Raw genomic sequence first — 16,511 nt, 5'->3', positions numbered from 1 at the left:
CAGCACTTAAATTTATTAACAACAAGAGGGAGCTGACTCAAATCAAAACCCTTTAGTGGGCCTAGGACAAGTGGGATTACTGCATTTTATTTTCTACATAGAGAAATTCTTGCATAAGCCCTATAGTCTGGCAGCCAGCCTCCACTGATTGTGCCATGAGCTCTTTTCCTATACAGTTGCTGTTGTCTGTATCATTGCTCTGAAAGCATGGCCTGGACAGTTAGATGTATACAAAGAGCTGCAAATAAAAAGAAAGAGCTCACAACCCTAGAAATGCATCCGAGAAGGGAGTATACTGTGGTCAACTGGTGTGCCAAGCCTCAAAAGCAATGCTTCTTTGGGGATGCGTTCTTGTTACAAAGCAGAGTTTAGCTTTTTGGTCTTGCACAGCATTTGAAGATATTTTGTGCTTCTTCCTACCAGAAAATTTCTCAGGGTAAAGATTTTCTCATGTCCTGTGTTTGGAAGTCCACAGTGTGAAAGGATTGTGATAGAAGGCAGACTAAATTGAGTTGGGATTGTATAAAAGAAGGAGGATGAACAAGTAGCAAACATCAAAGAAAGCCCCTACAGTGTCAGGGTACAAAGTTACCCAGTAGAGCCCTTGTGAAAAGGCTCAAAAAGTTCATTAAACTCAAACACTACAAGAGCCATTCTTTTTCTTCCAGCCTTTTAATGTGACAGAGAGAACAAAAACAAAGTCCATTGGAACAGCTGCAATTTCCAGTGACAACCAGACACAGATCAAATAAAAAAATAAAAGAAGGTTTTAAATGAAGAAAAGGAACCAAGGGACTGGAATTGGCTATTTCACACACAGAGCTGACAGAACATCTAAATGAAACTTTCCATTAAAGCACAACACCAGGTGTTATTTACAGTGGGACTTGCAGTGTGTGTACATTTATACAGCACTAGCATCACATACAGCAAAGAAATTAATTTAAGTTTGTTTCCTTCACAGTTCCCAGGCTTGATTCTTCCTAAAAGCAGCATTTGCTAATATAAGGGTAGGAAACTGAGGGAAAAACTTAATGCAAAATAAAATACATAGGGCTCAAATCTACATAAAACTAAAAATATCCTCTCAGGTTTTGCGACTCCTTTGGAAAGTCAAAGGACATAAACAGGGAATATAAAAGGATCTAGGGCCTCCTTAAGAGCATCAGAGTATACTCTGCTGTTGGAGGTCTCAAAGCAGGACCTGGAAGGAACCTGGAATCTGCAGAAAGCTCAGCTCCATGCAGTCCTGCTCTGTGCCCTTGTGTGAAGGCAGCCTTGGGGCTGGACCACTCCCAGGCTTGGGAAACATCCCTCAGTGTCTCTCCAGTATCACTGAAGGACATCAGGATGTGCCTGAGCACTTCCCAGTGTGCAGAACCTCTGGCACTGGATATGGGTTTTCCAAGACTGACCCTTTTCATAGTCCAGAAGATCCCATACACCACCGTTTGTAAGTCCCATAGCATTTCAAGGAATTTCGAAGAGTGATGTTGGTATGGACAAGGAGGGGATCACCCCACCCAGCACAAGCTGCAGCCACCTCCTCTAAGATGTAGCAGAGCCAAAGGCAGTAACAGGAGCTTTCCTGCACAGCTGGAGTAAATAAATCACAATACCACAACCTGTTAAATCAACAGGGAATACAAGGAGGCAGAACTCTTATTGTAATTCCATTGGTCTTTAATAATAGCATCAACAGTGCTTGGTGTTCCAAGAAAAGGTTGTGTCTGCATGCTCAGAAATTCAGCAATGGTCTCCTCCCTCTACAGTGCTGTAGAGCTGAAAACACAGAGCCACAGCAGGCCAGTTTGGGGTCCCTAGACTCACCTTTCCCATGCCACAATGTCCCTGGCTAAGTGGCTGGCCTGCTGTGCAATACATGCATGAGGAGATCCAGGTGTCCTCTAGAAGAGATCTTTGGGATTTAAGGCAAGTCCCCTGCCTTGGTCCTCTGTGTTGCAGTGAAGTTCACAAATCCTTGGAAATGGTGATGTGCAGAGACCATCAGGGGACCTGTGGCCAGCAGATTTCTCCATGGATGGTCCAGTGTATCCAAGACAGAGACAGTTCCCTGTGACAGACGTGGGCAGAGGAACTGAGGGAGGAGATGTGCTGGCCCTTGAACAGCAGGAGCAATGCTGATTTTACAGCAGAAATTGAGCTGAGCCATCAGAAGAGGTGCCTGAGGAGAAATCTTCCCTTGCTTGAGGCTCAAGGATCCATGACTGAGGCTAAGCCTAGCAGGTGGCCAAGGTTTGAAACTGAGCCTAAAACAAACCCCAGCCAATGAAGAGGAGTCTGCACCCAGCTGCTGTTTTGCTCTGGAGAGCAGCAGTGTGACACCTACACTGATTTACACCATGGCAAGGGCAGCAAACAAACTGGGAATATTGACTAACTTGGGAATATTGACTAAGCCTGTCCTCACTGAACTGGGTGGGAGATACCAGCCCAGGAGGCACAAATGCAATGCCTGAGCTGGAGCTGTTGCCCTGGATCTCTCTGACCCTGAAGAAGCAGGACTGTCCAGGGCAAGTCACCTCCAGCTCAGCACAGGGCCTGGGCAGGGTCCCACACATTCCCTCTGCTTTCAGCTGGGAATAATGCCAATCCATTCAGTCCAACCCTAGGTGTCTCAGCTAGGTGATTGGAGCTCTCCTCAGCTTTTCCTTTCTTCCTTCTCTGCTTGTTGTTGTCCTTTATCTCAGGCTCTCATATGCCAGCTGTGCTGTGAGTTTGCTCTCTCCTGTTAGGTCACAAACTCCTTGGTCAAGCCAGGGGTAGGAGCCTTGTCCCAACACGTGCAATATCCCTGAGCCCTCAAGTGACTGACCCATGGATTTTAGGGGTGCAAAGAATTTCCAGGTGACATTGACAATGAGATCCCAGTGCTCTTTACCTGTTCCCAGCTGGTCTGTGAGGTGAGGTTTAGCCATTTTGTAAGGAAGAAAGGTTTCTAAGACTGGATAATATTTCCTAATATTACCTTGCCATTTCTATCTCCTCATGATTTCAGTTTCTTCCTTCTCTGAAAATTAACAGGGAAGCTTTGCAAAATGAATGATGTCGTTAATGTCACTGCAAAATGTCAATGGAGAACACAAATAGTCAGGTTTGCTGTGAGCGTTGGGTGATATGTAAATAGGAATATTATGCAAAATAAATATTTAGACAAATAGGTTCTAGCTCCTCAGAGTAGCACAAGCAAATAGTCCAGAAAATGAAACAAAATTTCTCCCCCTCTCTCTAGTTGCAATGTGGTAACCAGCAAGCACAGCCCAACAAAATTAATGAAACCTAAAGGTCATGCTGACCTTTTGTGTTAAAATACATATTTAAACTGTTTCTCATCATGCAAAAAGACCAGATATTCCTAGAGAAAAAACCCACATTCTGGGCTGTGATTCTGAACAGAAACTGTGAACTGCTGCCAAAGGACATAATTACATTCACTTCTAACTTAGAGAAGGAACCTTGTTGTTTAGAAGACAAATAAATAAAATAAATAATAATAATAAAAAGCCCTAAGCTACCCATAAAATGAAGAAATGAGGCATAATAAGCTAAGTTATTAGAGCAGCTTGTGATTTCATCAATTTCATAAACTTCAGAATAAAGGTCAAAAATTTCAAACAGTCCATTGTAGCCTAGCTGATCCATGAGTGTTTATCCCTGATTGACACAATGATAAAAGTGATGCTCATTAGAGGCTTTTGCCTCATTGGCAAGGATTTGCTGCTTGTGATCTAACCCTGCTGTGTCCTTCAGCTGCCCCTGCAGCAGCACCACGCTGAGTCCCACAGCTGCAGCCTGGGCTGGCCCTGGTGCCAGCCAGCCTAAGTGCAAGGGGCTGTGCCTGTGCAGCCAAAGGCAGGGGTGTGAGACATCACTCCTGCAGGATTTCAGCCTAGCCTGGCTTGGTTTTCTTAAAAGAAAATCACCAAAAAAAGCAAAAACAAACAAAAACCAACAAAGAAGATCCAACAAAAGGTAAACGGGAAGATCACCAGCAAAAGTACAAAAGAACATTTTTATGTCACAAAATATCCTGGTTTGACAAATTAGCTGCACTATGTGGTGGTTTCAGACCAATTCTGGTCTGTTGCTGAGCTTGTTGAAAGGGTATAATTAGTGTTATCTCATCCATTGTGAGCACTGGTGTGTTATTGAACAGGGTGCTTTTCGTTCTGGTTTCCCAAGAAAACACACCCCAAAATACACAACTCACTCTGCCTCTAGGTGCAACAGGACTTAACTTGTATGATAAAAAGGGCACATGAATTTCAGAAATGTTCTCCACAGGATATCAAACTAAACTATGCCACTTAATGGGGAATTTAATGTTCTGTACAGTGAAAGCTTGCTGTGTGCATTCCCTGTGTAACAAGTTAAATGGCTTTAAGTAACTGTGCTTACAGTGTTTCAATGAGACCCAAGTATATTATAAAATCAAGCATCATATTCTTCAAATAATATGGCTAAAATGCTGGTAAATTCACAGTTACCATTCTCTAGGTATTAGGCAAAAATCCCCTATTTACACTGGATTATATGTACACATTTGGTTTGTGGAATGCTCCAATATCATATCAATTTCTCCTCTGTGAAAGTTGTAGGGAAAAAACCCTCTTAATCATTATAGAAATATATATTCACAGCCACTAATACATTTAAATATTTGGTATCTGGATGTAAAGAATGAAGTGTCACTAAGTTGGTCATGACTCCTGATAAACTTGAATTACTGGGATTTGTTTCTAGTGCCACTCTTAAAATCCTCTTAAGGGTGCAGAAATTAGAAATCCTAAATTTTAATAGCTGATCACTTCAATGGGTGTACGTACATTTGCAAGTAGGTGTAAATACATATGTATATATAATTATTTAGATATTTCTCTTCCACAGCAAGAAGGTGTCTAGTGATTCCCTGTGCCCAAGTGAAGACAATAAAGGGCTTTGAATCTCTGAGTCTTCTGAGAGAGCTGAGCACCCACCCTTACATCCTCGAGAAATCAGGGCTCTCACTCTTCCCGGTGGGTGGAGTGGTAATCCCAAAATCAAGACTGCTGAGGCCTCTGGCCACATCTGCAACTCTTCCCCCTGTTGCTGGAGCTCACCTACAGCAGGTTTGTTACCTGCCTCCCCCGGATGCTCTGCGTGGCTGAGCACAGCTGACGTGGCTGGCCAGGGGGTGCTGGGCGGGCAGGGCAGGGTGCCACAGCTGGGCAGAGGCAGGAGGGTCGGGTCTGTCTGTCCTCCCGTGTCACACCCACGCGGGCACAGAGCCGCCGTCTGCGACTGGTGGCCTTGCAGGCGGATGGACAGGGACAGGGGGGCTCCCAGCATAGGCAGGGTGGAACCCAAGCTCTGCAAGGGGTGTGTGGGGGCTGCATGCACCAGTCGTGGCTGTAATAAGGTCAGGAACGATGGTTTTGTTTAAATCCCTGCGGGTTCTTCTTTCCCTCTGCCGTCTCGCTTTGAGGTACCGACAGAACAGTACAGAATGAACATTTGGGGTTTTTCCAGACACGGCTCTTTTCTGCTCTTCTTCTACATCTGCCCCCCCCCACAAGCCCCCACAGCCTCTGTTGCTCACATCAGGACCTGTTCTCGAGTCTCTGGCAGGCGCAGAGCGAGCAGGCCACCTCCAACCAGAGCGGAGGAGGCCAGAAGGATGGGAACCACCTTGGTTATCCCTACGAAGGAGGAGAAGATGGAGTTCCCCAGGATGGCACCAAACTTGCAAAGCCCATTGAGGATGCCAAAGGCAGTTGCCCTGTGGGGAGGAAAAGCAGAAAAGCAATGGTTAGGAGGCAGGTTCTGGCACAGCTACAGAAGGTTTGGATGGGTAATTTTGTGAATGCTCCTATGCTGCCCAGGCTATGCTTCTAGCAAGTAAAACCGGGTGGAATAAAGAAGTAGATAAATAGATGCATCTGATTTGCATGTCTGTGTGGATGAGGAGGATGTCTGTGTGCACTCATTTCTCCTTTTCATCTCACCTTCTCACTAGAGTGACCCACTCTAGGGCCCTTGAGTGGCCCATTCTGTCAGCCTTTGCCCTCCCCAAAGACAACAGGACAAAATCTGCTCTAGATCTCCTCAAAGCCCTTCCAAGGGCTGCCTGGAGTGGGTTGTCACCAGAGAAGCAACCACAGCTCTCCTCTAAATCCTGTTTAACCCAGCAGCTAAATGCCCACTATATTCAACGTACAGTCCCTCTCCTTCATTTTTGGCTTCCCCCAACATTCTGAAAAAGGCAAAAAGGGGCTTATAATGATGTAAGGAAAGATTTAATCTGCAGGACATTGTCCCAAAGTCTTCTGCTCTTCCCCATGTCTGAAATCACTCTGTGTACATGGTTTTCTCCTGGTTTTGGAGGGGAGGGCTGCCCCAGTGATGAGCCATGATGAGAGGATGGGGATGCAGTATGAAAGGTCAGACCTCCATGCACATCCATGGAAATGACAGAGTACTTCTTTCATCTGGTGCTTTAGAATTAGTTGATCTTTAAGGTCCCTTCCAACCCAAACTATTCTATGATATCATGATTCTGTGATTCTTTGATTTATCAGCCCATAATTTCCATATGTCCGTGTGATCCCTGTGTTCAACCTGCCACGCATGCAGAATTATGCTTGCAAATGTCTGTTCTGACCCAGGATTACACAGCCCTGAAGGACTGGTGAAAGTAAAACAAATAAAAATATACAGCTCCCCCACCTACATGTCTCTAGGGCTGCTTTTTCCGTTGGGAACCAAGAGGACTAGGTAGAGGGTGGAGATTAAAGGAGAAATGTTCTGAGCACCTTTTGTCTGTGGGGTAGAGCTCCACGGTGATGACATCCAGGGCGTTCCAGGCAGCGATGCTGGCCCCGCAGAAGAGGCACTGCCAGCCGATCATCGCCGACTCGCTGTTCCCGAAGAACAGGAAGAAGCAGCACACGGCTGAGATCAGCATCGAGCCGCCTGCAGGGGAAACCAACAGAGAAACGCTGGCACCAGCTTCCCCTGTCCACAGCTGAGCAAATACATTTGTTAAAGATGGCTTTCAAGTGATGGCATTTCACCCCAATAAGAATGAAATCTGTGAGAATGCAAAAACACCTTGATGCTGCCTATCTGTCACTCTCTGATGCTGGAAACCAGCCTGGAAACGTTCTCAATGTCCACTTGGTCCTGCTGATAGTCCTGCTCTACAAAGACTATGAAGACAGGCTTTTCCAGGCAGGCTTCCAGCATCTCAGACTTCCAGATGGACCCAGGAAGAGCAGAGGGAAGTAAACATGAAAGTCAGTAAGGAGGAAGCATCACTGTGAAGGTTTTCCAACTTGAGTTTCAAGTGATAAGCTTGTGCATTTCATATTGTATTGAAGTCACTTGACACATTTCTAGTCCCAATTAGTTTAATTTACAGTCACTTGTATGAAGCACTTGAGGTCTCTTTTAATTATAAGAACATCATTAGATTTCATGGCACATTTGCACAGGAGCCATAATTTTATGAACATCACCGAGGGAGAAAGTGAGAGCATTCATGCTCAGTTAGGCACAGTTCAGATTCAGAAATATTAATAGCTACATCACTGCTTTCTACCCCATTGGGAATTTTCAACTGAAAGATGAAATCTGGGAAAAATCAAACTATTTTTCATGAGAATGTTCTATTATCAATGAAATATCTCCATTTATTACCAGAAAAGCAAACAATTTTCTCTGTTGTGTGGTGATTTTGGAGTCAATTTAGCACCATCCAAAATAATTTGGATGCTGAAGTGTAACTAAAATGCTTCAATTTGGACATTATGTTGCATCTTGCCACTGCAGTGGCCTGCCTATGAAAAGCTGCTGTGCAGGACTCCATGTTCACTTCTCCTCCAAGGTACAAGGCCAAACTACATTCCCACAGTGTGGTGTGGATATTCCCCCTGCTGCAAAAGCCCAGCCCAGCACTGGTCACTGTAAGGGCACCAAGAGATCTGCTGTTTTGTACAAGAGAAGGTTTGGCAGGACGTGATAAAAACAAATTGAAGCCCCAGCGAGGCACGTAACACAAAGGAGAAATTCAGTTTTCCTGTTAAGCTGACCAGAAATAATATGTTCGACGGAGTGATACAGGTGGGATGCCAGAAGGCTCTTTCAATTGGAAATTCCATAGTGAAACGTTTCAGTGTGTCATTACTAATTTTTGTCCTGTTCTCTTCTTTTTGCAGGAGAAATAAGCATTTAGGGCTTCAGCTGTCATCTCAATTCCAGATGAAAATGCTGAAATGCTGACATGTTTGCAGGATGGACAATCTGATTCTCATTCAGCTTCCTCTAATTTATTTCTCACGGACCCTCTGGTTTGTTTGGATCCTTTTCAAATTCACCACATGAATGCTCATTTTCCCTCAGTGTAAATTCATGAGCCAGTCATCTTGTTCTACTTTATCCTGTCTGAAGGTGAGGCTGAGCTAAACCTTCCCTCTGTTCTCAGAGGAGAGAGAAGAGCTCAAGAGAGTGTTTCATCCCTTTCCCCTGAGCCACATACCTGATTTTATTACCTTCCTTTGGCTGTCCCTCAGGGCATGATTCCCATATCATGGGATGAAAGCAAGGTCTGAACCTGGAGGCTGCAACATCAGCAATTCCCAAAGTATTCATAAAGCTGATAAGGTGATAACTTGATAACTTATTCTCATGATGCTAAAGGGTGGCTCCTTTCTTGGCTGTGACATGGTCAGTTAATTTACCGTATGGTCTCTGAAGCTGCTTGTGCAATCATTTGAAAATCAGATAAAAACCAAAAGAGGGAACTCCTGGGCTGTCAAGCTGCCACATCAAATAACCTTTGTGAATATTCATTGCTACAAGCAAAATGTTCATTTATTTATACAGAGGCTTTGGACTTCAGCAGCAACTCAACAGGACCAGGAGGTCCTTTTTTAGCTCTGACCCTGATTTACTGAACACTGCAAAAACATGCAGGATTTGACACAAACGGCAAAATTTAAAAATAATACAAAAAGATGTTACAGACACACAGAAAAGCAGGGTGAGGAGGAGGGGAGTAGGTCAGTTGCTCACTGCCATGGATCACCTGCCTCACCCTCCAGTCTTTATCCTTCTGCTCCTTTTGTTTTGGGGATGTCTCATTCCCACCAGAGCCATGCCAGCGAGCAGGGCTCTTTGCAGGTGTGTGCTCCACCCTGTCCTGCTCCATCACCCACATCCCTACTCACCAATCATCTTTATCCTCCCAATTTTGTCCATGAGCAGAGCAGAGATGATGTTGCCTGGCAGCACAGACAGGCTGCCCAGGAAGCTGACCAGGTAGATCAGAAAATCATTGTCCTCCTCAAAGTCGATGTGGCAGCCTTCCTTCTCCTTCATGAACGTGCTGTTGATGAGCCTGCAGTTGATGAATTTGTGTTCATAGAGATCTGTGAGGGAAAAAGGCAAAGGCTTGAACCTGCTTGGCTGAACTTTCCTCATACAACAGCAAGGACGAAACCAAAGACCCAAGAGAAGTTTCTCATCCAATGGAAATGGCCAGGGAGTATTTATTTCAGTGGAAATTTATTAGAGTGACAAACTAGCTGAGTCTTTGGCTCCTGGTAGATGCAAGCTCATACACTCCTTTTATTTGTGGAGTATACTCAGTATACTGAACCAGTATCCCCAGGCCACAAGGACAGGGTAATGCAAGCTTTGGTTTTCATAGCATAATAATTTGTTCTTTATTAGAGTAGAAGTTAAGAGCTTTTTTGGTATTAATTAGTGACTATTTTACTGCTGGTGATCTTCAACTGCTGGTGGCTTGAAATTATATTTTAAGCCAGTTTTACTGAGTAGAGCTGTAAAGTGCTGAGAATTTTGCCATTACTTTAACCTGTCAGGGCCTGAGCACAGAATTTTGCATTTCCCATGCAGCACCCAGAGATACCAGTAACCATGGGGTTAAAATCACTGATGGAGCCACCTGAGGTCTCCCTCCAAATGCATCACACTCCTTTCCTCCAGCATCACTCTCATTACCCAGCACACACTCAAACACACAGATCCCTACCATCTTTTCTCCCAGAAAGCAGATAAAATAGTTCTAATAAAATAGTTTTCTGATAAAAAAGTTCCTAGTTACAGAGATGACACCGCAGCAGGAATCCCATTACCAGTGTTATAAAAGACAGTGGAGATGATGGTGCAGTTTTCAAAGAAGGTCTCACTGGATCTCACATCTTCAAAGTAGCAATCCTCAAATAATGAATCCTCAAATCTCACTTCCTTGAATTTCATGCCAATAAATCTGTGGGGCAGGAAACAGAACTTCACTCTGTGCTTTAAGATATTTTCTACACTGTATAGTGTGCAGTGGCTGTTTCAAGAGATAGAGCACTAATTCTAATTTCTAGTGTCATTTACAGAAAAGGTGTTGCTTGAATGCCTAACTCCTCCAGGTCCTTCTGTGTTTTATTAGGAGGGAATGGTCTGAAGAGTATTTTTTTAGAAGAGACATGGATCTTTTAGGATTTGTGCAGTTTTTCTATTCCTCAATCACATCTAAGAAAATGTGCTTCTAAAGCTGTGGAGACACAAATCCTCTCATGTTCAGTCCTAGTCTGTCTGAAGAAGACAGAATTCCACTCAGTGCAGGACATTTCCTTCATGAGCTGACCTTGCTGCCTTCCTTAGTCTCTCCCTTCCTCCATCATAAATAAAAGCAGACACTATCAGGAGCCCATTGAGCCATTTGGTGAAAGGTTTCTGACAGTTGTTTAAACTCAAAGTGATTCTTTAAGTGAAAATGCAGTAGGGATTCTGGAGAGAGTGGGGAGATTATCTGAGTTCTGCTTGTAACCATCTCTGTTTGAGGCTTATTACGTATCCTGTAATGAAAACAGATTTCACTAAAAATAATAAACTGTGTCAGGTGATTGATTTCTCCCCTGATGGGAAGCGTGACATGTCTGACCTGGCTGCCTGAAGGATGACACAATATTGATTTACCTGTGAGATTTTGCAGGAACACTGAGAAGATGTATTAGGTAATGCACAGACACGTTTAGAAGATGTAAGGAGCTATTAAGAACAAGCATTATTGCTCAGTTAAAGAGGCTATGACTGTCACCAGATGAAAAAAAGCCTGCTAACATATACTCTGCAGCTTAATTGAATTGAGCAATTTTAACACAGCATAACGTGATGGTTGTTTACACCTTTAAATGAGCACTGCAGGGCTTCTTGACTGAGCCTACTAACTGAAATTATTAATGCACAAAATACCACAAGATTATTCAAGTGTTTTGCTCCATGTAGAGGGTCTTATAGGTTACAGCAAAACTTAAGCTGCTTTGCATTTACTCAGTGATGTATTTGCTTGTGATGTATTTACTCCTAAAGGCTGTTAAAACCAATTTTTTCCCCCTGCAGTTTGCTTTCTTAACAACCAGCTTTAGAAGAGTCAGATAGCAATGGCCTGGTGATCCATGGAGTTTTAGCTCACAGCCAAGGGCTGCAGAGAAAACACAGCTGTAAACCAAACTGAGATAATTTCTGGGCATTACTGCAATTTAGCTTGATGAGGTTTTGAGTATTTGAAATGGAGAGGGCCATGGTGGGAGAATAGTGATTTACATCAAGCTTTATGTCTTCATCCAGCAAGGTGCTGAGTATCCTTAATTCTCAATGAAGTTAGTGAAAATTCAGCACCTCCTGTAGGCATAAGAAAAATGTCCCCAGTCCCTAAATTTGACCAACATCCACTTCTCACCACTTTCTCTTGGGGAACAGGAATTGTGGGGCTAGGTTTGCATCATCAAGCTCAGCTCCTTGCTGCAGGGAAGGTGTATGGAAGGACATGAGGACACATGTTGGGGTCCCTCACCAATGTATATCAAATATATAATAAGGAAATGGTTTCTGAGGGGATTGGAACAACCTGGCTGGGCAATGAGATGTAGTTTCAGCTGTGAAGATTAAAACAATGAGTGTTTTGTGTAACATTGAACATGGGGAGGAGCTCCCTCCAGCAAGGCAGCTGGAGCAGCATCCTGTTACGACAATGAGACCACAGAAATTACACAGGGATATTTTTCCTTTCTGTTGGGATTTTGAAAAGTACTAATGGAATGACTAGGATTTACATTGCTGTGGAACATAGAGTGATTGGGGTCCAAGCTGGATGCAGACAAAAAACAAGTCCAGCCCAAATAGGAGGAAAAAGGGAAGGAAAGCAATGATGTTCTGCTGGAGCAAATGCACTGACTTCAAAACACTAAAAGAGAAGGTGACTCACTCATCTGTGGGGAGATAGTGACTGCAGTGGGAGAAGCACCCCAGTATGGCCATGGCCCAGCTTGCCATGGGCTGCAGGATGGAAACTGGGGTAATTCTTATAGAGGACTTCAAGAAGAAATAGCTTTTTCTTTTGGAAATACAGCAGCAATTTCATTACCAGTGGCTGCCCAAGCCCAGTAGATGTCAGTGTGGGCTAAGGAAAAAGAAGCCACCTCTGCATCCAGGGCTGCCCAGCACAGCCAGGTGGGCACTTGCTGCCCTGATCCCAACACAGGGTTGCTGGAAGCAGGACTCCTCACAGACATCCTCTAGGTTCTGCAGAAGTCAGTGACAGAGGCAAAGTAGGAAAAAAAGGATTAAAATGATATTTTAATATGTCAAAAACTGCCTCTGGGACTTCAGAGATTTAGATTGAGTGTCCAACTTGAGAAGTTCAAGTTGATGGAAAATGGAAAAGAAAAAGAGCTTTCTAGAAATTTATTTCAGTTTGAATACATCAAAGCAAATTCTGTTCACTTACTTGTCATTCCTGTATTCCCCATTTCTATGGATCTGGTTTTCCAGGGTGAAATTAAAGGTGAAATGGGACACTTCTTCCTCATCAAAGATCTTCACTCGGGATTCATATGCCTCATCTTGGAAATAGCGGATCATGTCAGGGAACCAGACAATAAGGCCATAGTAACTGCAGCAGGATTGGGAGACACATCAGGGACACAAGATTCTTCCAAGGATCTACTTCACAGCTTGTAAAAGTGTTAAACTCCAAATGTGAATGCATGTCTGACACAAATTCTTGCTCATTTCTGACGCGGGACTGAGCAAAGTGTTTCTGCACTCTGAGCACCCTGCTGATCTCAGAAGTATGTTGGTCCATTCCCTTTCACTTGAAGCAGGACAATTCATTTCAGTTCCCTTTGGCTGGGGAATAAAGAAATGTGCTAACCTTGCTACCCATTACATTAGCAGAGAAGAAACAAATTGGGCAGATTTCTGTAAGTGTGCAGTTCAAGTGAGAATTAGACAAAATTTACCTCGATTTAGACTCCCTTGAGTCGTTTGAGTAGTTTTGATCTAGACTAAGGAACAGCTGAGTGTCTGGTAGGTCTGTGTCTTTCTTTTTTTTTTTTTTTTTTTTTTTTTTTTGTGTGTGTGTGTGTGTGGACAAGAACAAATGAAAGATCTAAAGGTGAGAAAGTCAATCTATTTCTGTGCTACCAACCACTTCTCAAGTCCTGATTTGTTCAAAGCACCTTGTATTTCATATAAAGCAATCAGGTTGATCAATATTTGTAGGAGAGCAAGGATTAGTTGACAAAGACTCTTTAAAATAAGACCAGGATTAGTTTATTTACATGTGTAAATAACTATTCAGACTCTGAATAGTGCTTTGGTTTCCTGAAAAAATATAAAGATGTATCTTCCTTACCTTAAGGCCATTGTAAACCAAACCACAGCCAGCATCAGTGTGTTCATCCTGTACTGGGCTGTTAAACAATATAGCACATTGTCCCAGACCTACAAATACACAAGAAGGAATTAGCTGCCAGGACACCCCAGCAGACACTTGACAGCTTAATTTCTAAGTGCATCATAAACCTAAAGTCAGAAAAATGGGTTCATTAGGGGAAGGTTAGATGTGTGGCTTATATTCAGTGTTTTTTCAAAATTGTATTTATTGAGTAAATGGCTCACAAAAAAATCACTTATTCAGCTCAGTGCCAGAGTACTTGATCTGAGCCCTCTGTAATGAGCTGGAGTGCATGATTAGGGCTGGGTATGAGGCAGTGTCTCTCTCAGCTTACATCAGCAAATGTGGATGTGAGATCGTTCTCAGATCTCTGACAACTTTATCTTTTCAAATACATGTATGGTGTCAGGAGTGCTTTCAAACTGAGATCGAAAGCTCTCCGAAGAGCAAAACCCCAAACACAGCTGGCACTTTAGGAGGTATAAGATGAAATCAGGTAGGGATGAAGCCAATCAGGAGGCAAACCAAGATCTGCTCTTGAGTCATTGCAGAAAATGCTGCCAAGAACAGGAGGGGATGTAGCTCCTCAAGCTCTTATCTAGCCACGTAACTATAGTAATAGTATAGCACCTGCATTGCTATTAATTAAGAGGAACTTTATTTTCAGCTCATCCTTCAAGATAGAAGTTCTAGCAAGGTTTTCCACAGTCCTACATGGGCATTAGGTGAGCAGCATAGCAGGTGTGAAAGTTTAAATTAACCTAGGAGACATTATAACATTCTTAGAAACTTGGTCTCAGCAGGAACAAAGAGCAAACACTTTCTGCCTCCACTGCAGATGGTAATTTCACTTAGGCCTGGGGAGAGAGCATCAATATTTATCTGCTCAGGAGGAGAGCCAAGTGCTTGGAGCTGTGGCTGCTCTTGGAAGCTCTGCACTGCTGGATGACAGTGATGCTCAAAGGGGCATTTTGGGGTCTGGATGGCAGCTTGGCAGCTTGCAGGTGCACACATCTGCACTGAAAGTGCAGTCAGATTACAGATCTTTGCAAAAACTAGATTTTCTGAGGTGGAGTCAGGATTTCAAGGTACAATGACCTGAAGTAAAGAGGCACTGGAGCACTGTGTGAAGTTTTTCTCTTCTCCTTACCTGTTTTAAAGTAGTTGTGATTCTGACCAGCCACCGCTGGTACCAGGTCCCTGTTGAGCTCTGGATTTCAATAAATTCATCTACTTGCTTTGGAGTTTTGATATAAGAAACCTGGAGAAAAAGGGAAAAGAAAAAACATTGGACTGCTGTTTCTAGAATTGACCTTGGGTGGATTTAAATTCCACTGTCTTCTGGGCAATGTTTCTACCTAATAACTCCTATTATTTTTTCCTTGAAAGTTAGCATTAGCAATTGAACTCATTGATTTAATTACAGCAAGAGACTATTAACAGAAATAAGCCTTGCTTCTTTCTTTTCATCCATCCCTTCATCCTCTCTCTCTCTTCTTCCATGAAATAAAGTACATAATGTCCATTTCAATCTTTCATTTGCTGGTTAATGTGCCTGTATACTACCTTATTTCTCTATCTTCAAATTCCCACTACAAATTAGGACTCAGAAAGCACAGTAAAAATTATCTCCAAGATCAGCCACTTGTATCCAAACTGTGTCCTCATGATTTCATTCTTCTAAGACAACTAGCAGGAATATTTCTCATTCAGTATCTTCTAAATAGCACTGACAGAACTTCTATGACAAATAAATGTGTAGATGGGAATCTTTGCAGCTGAAAATGTATTCTGCCATCAAGTGAGCCCACACAGTGCAATCAGTTTGTTTCACCAAAATAATCTGAATTTTCACTGCTGAATACCTGGAAAACTTACTCAGGAAAACTTATAAATGTATACCAATAAATATTTGCTTAGTAAATTCATTTAAAGAACATATTCAAGGAAAACAGAACTGTTTGTAAACACATGGAGGAGGCGAAAATCTGCTGAATAAATTTCTGAGTGTGAACGAGCGCCTTGGCTCAGCTGTGGAGTCTCCACATTCCTCTTCCTGGCACCAATTAAATGTCAGATCTGGGAACTGTCCCGTACAGGCTGACTCACCACAAACTGACAACTTCTGGCCTGTCAGAAAAGCACAAACGCTGGCAGTTTGTGCACACCAGGAGCACTGATCACCCTCCTGTGCCAGCGGGTGTCAGTACATCTCGGCTCAGGCGGTGCCTCGAGGGGCGATGCCGAGCTCAGCTCCGCTGCAGTCATGACTCTGCTGCATGGAGTAACGAGCACTAATGGAGGCTGTACAGCTGCTCCTTCATTCTCCTACTCAGCTCAGACTCTCACAGTGCCCTACTTTGTGAGATATATATATATATATATTTATATATATTTATATTTGAGCTTCATTTTCCAGCTCAGCAACACAGCAAAGCCAGTGATGGATTTGAAGAAAATGTCTCTCTCACCTTTGCTATCAGGGCTTGCCTTACTCAAATGGTTGGTAGCCTAAAAATAACACATGCTCGTTAAGATCCTACATGAACCTGCATGCAATTATCATGCTCATGATATGAAATTTTATTTTCCTCAAAGGATCACTCCCAAGGGGCACAGCCTCCTGACAACCCCTCTGAACATGGAGTATTGCTCTCCTTCTTGATCAAAAATACATGTTTCACACACAAGTGTATTTCCTTTTCCCCCATCCTTTAAAAGCATGTGTGCTCTCATCTTTAAAAGAATAAATCAAGAG

General features: G+C 43.2%; 1 protein-coding gene across 2 annotated transcripts in view; it reads right to left on the bottom strand.

The window, feature by feature from the left end:
- Positions 1-653: 653 nt before the first annotated feature.
- SV2B (synaptic vesicle glycoprotein 2B) overlaps positions 654-16,511 on the bottom strand; it is a 67,973-nt gene continuing 52,115 nt past the window's right edge. For both annotated transcript variants that reach the window (XM_053954963.1, XM_053954965.1), the window contains exons 7-13: positions 14,904-15,014; positions 13,712-13,800; positions 12,803-12,967; positions 10,158-10,291; positions 9,228-9,428; positions 6,813-6,972; positions 654-5,779 (exon numbers count right to left, since the gene is read on the bottom strand). In XM_053954963.1, the coding sequence (XP_053810938.1) occupies positions 5,596-5,779; positions 6,813-6,972; positions 9,228-9,428; positions 10,158-10,291; positions 12,803-12,967; positions 13,712-13,800; positions 14,904-15,014 (1,044 nt within the window). In that variant the 3' untranslated portion in view covers positions 654-5,595. The remainder of the gene's footprint in view (positions 5,780-6,812; positions 6,973-9,227; positions 9,429-10,157; positions 10,292-12,802; positions 12,968-13,711; positions 13,801-14,903; positions 15,015-16,511) is intronic.

The sequence above is a fragment of the Vidua chalybeata genome, chromosome 13 (assembly GCF_026979565.1).
Source record: "Vidua chalybeata isolate OUT-0048 chromosome 13, bVidCha1 merged haplotype, whole genome shotgun sequence".
Taxonomy (NCBI): domain Eukaryota; kingdom Metazoa; phylum Chordata; class Aves; order Passeriformes; family Viduidae; genus Vidua; species Vidua chalybeata.
This window is presented reverse-complemented; position numbering and strand designations above follow the sequence as displayed.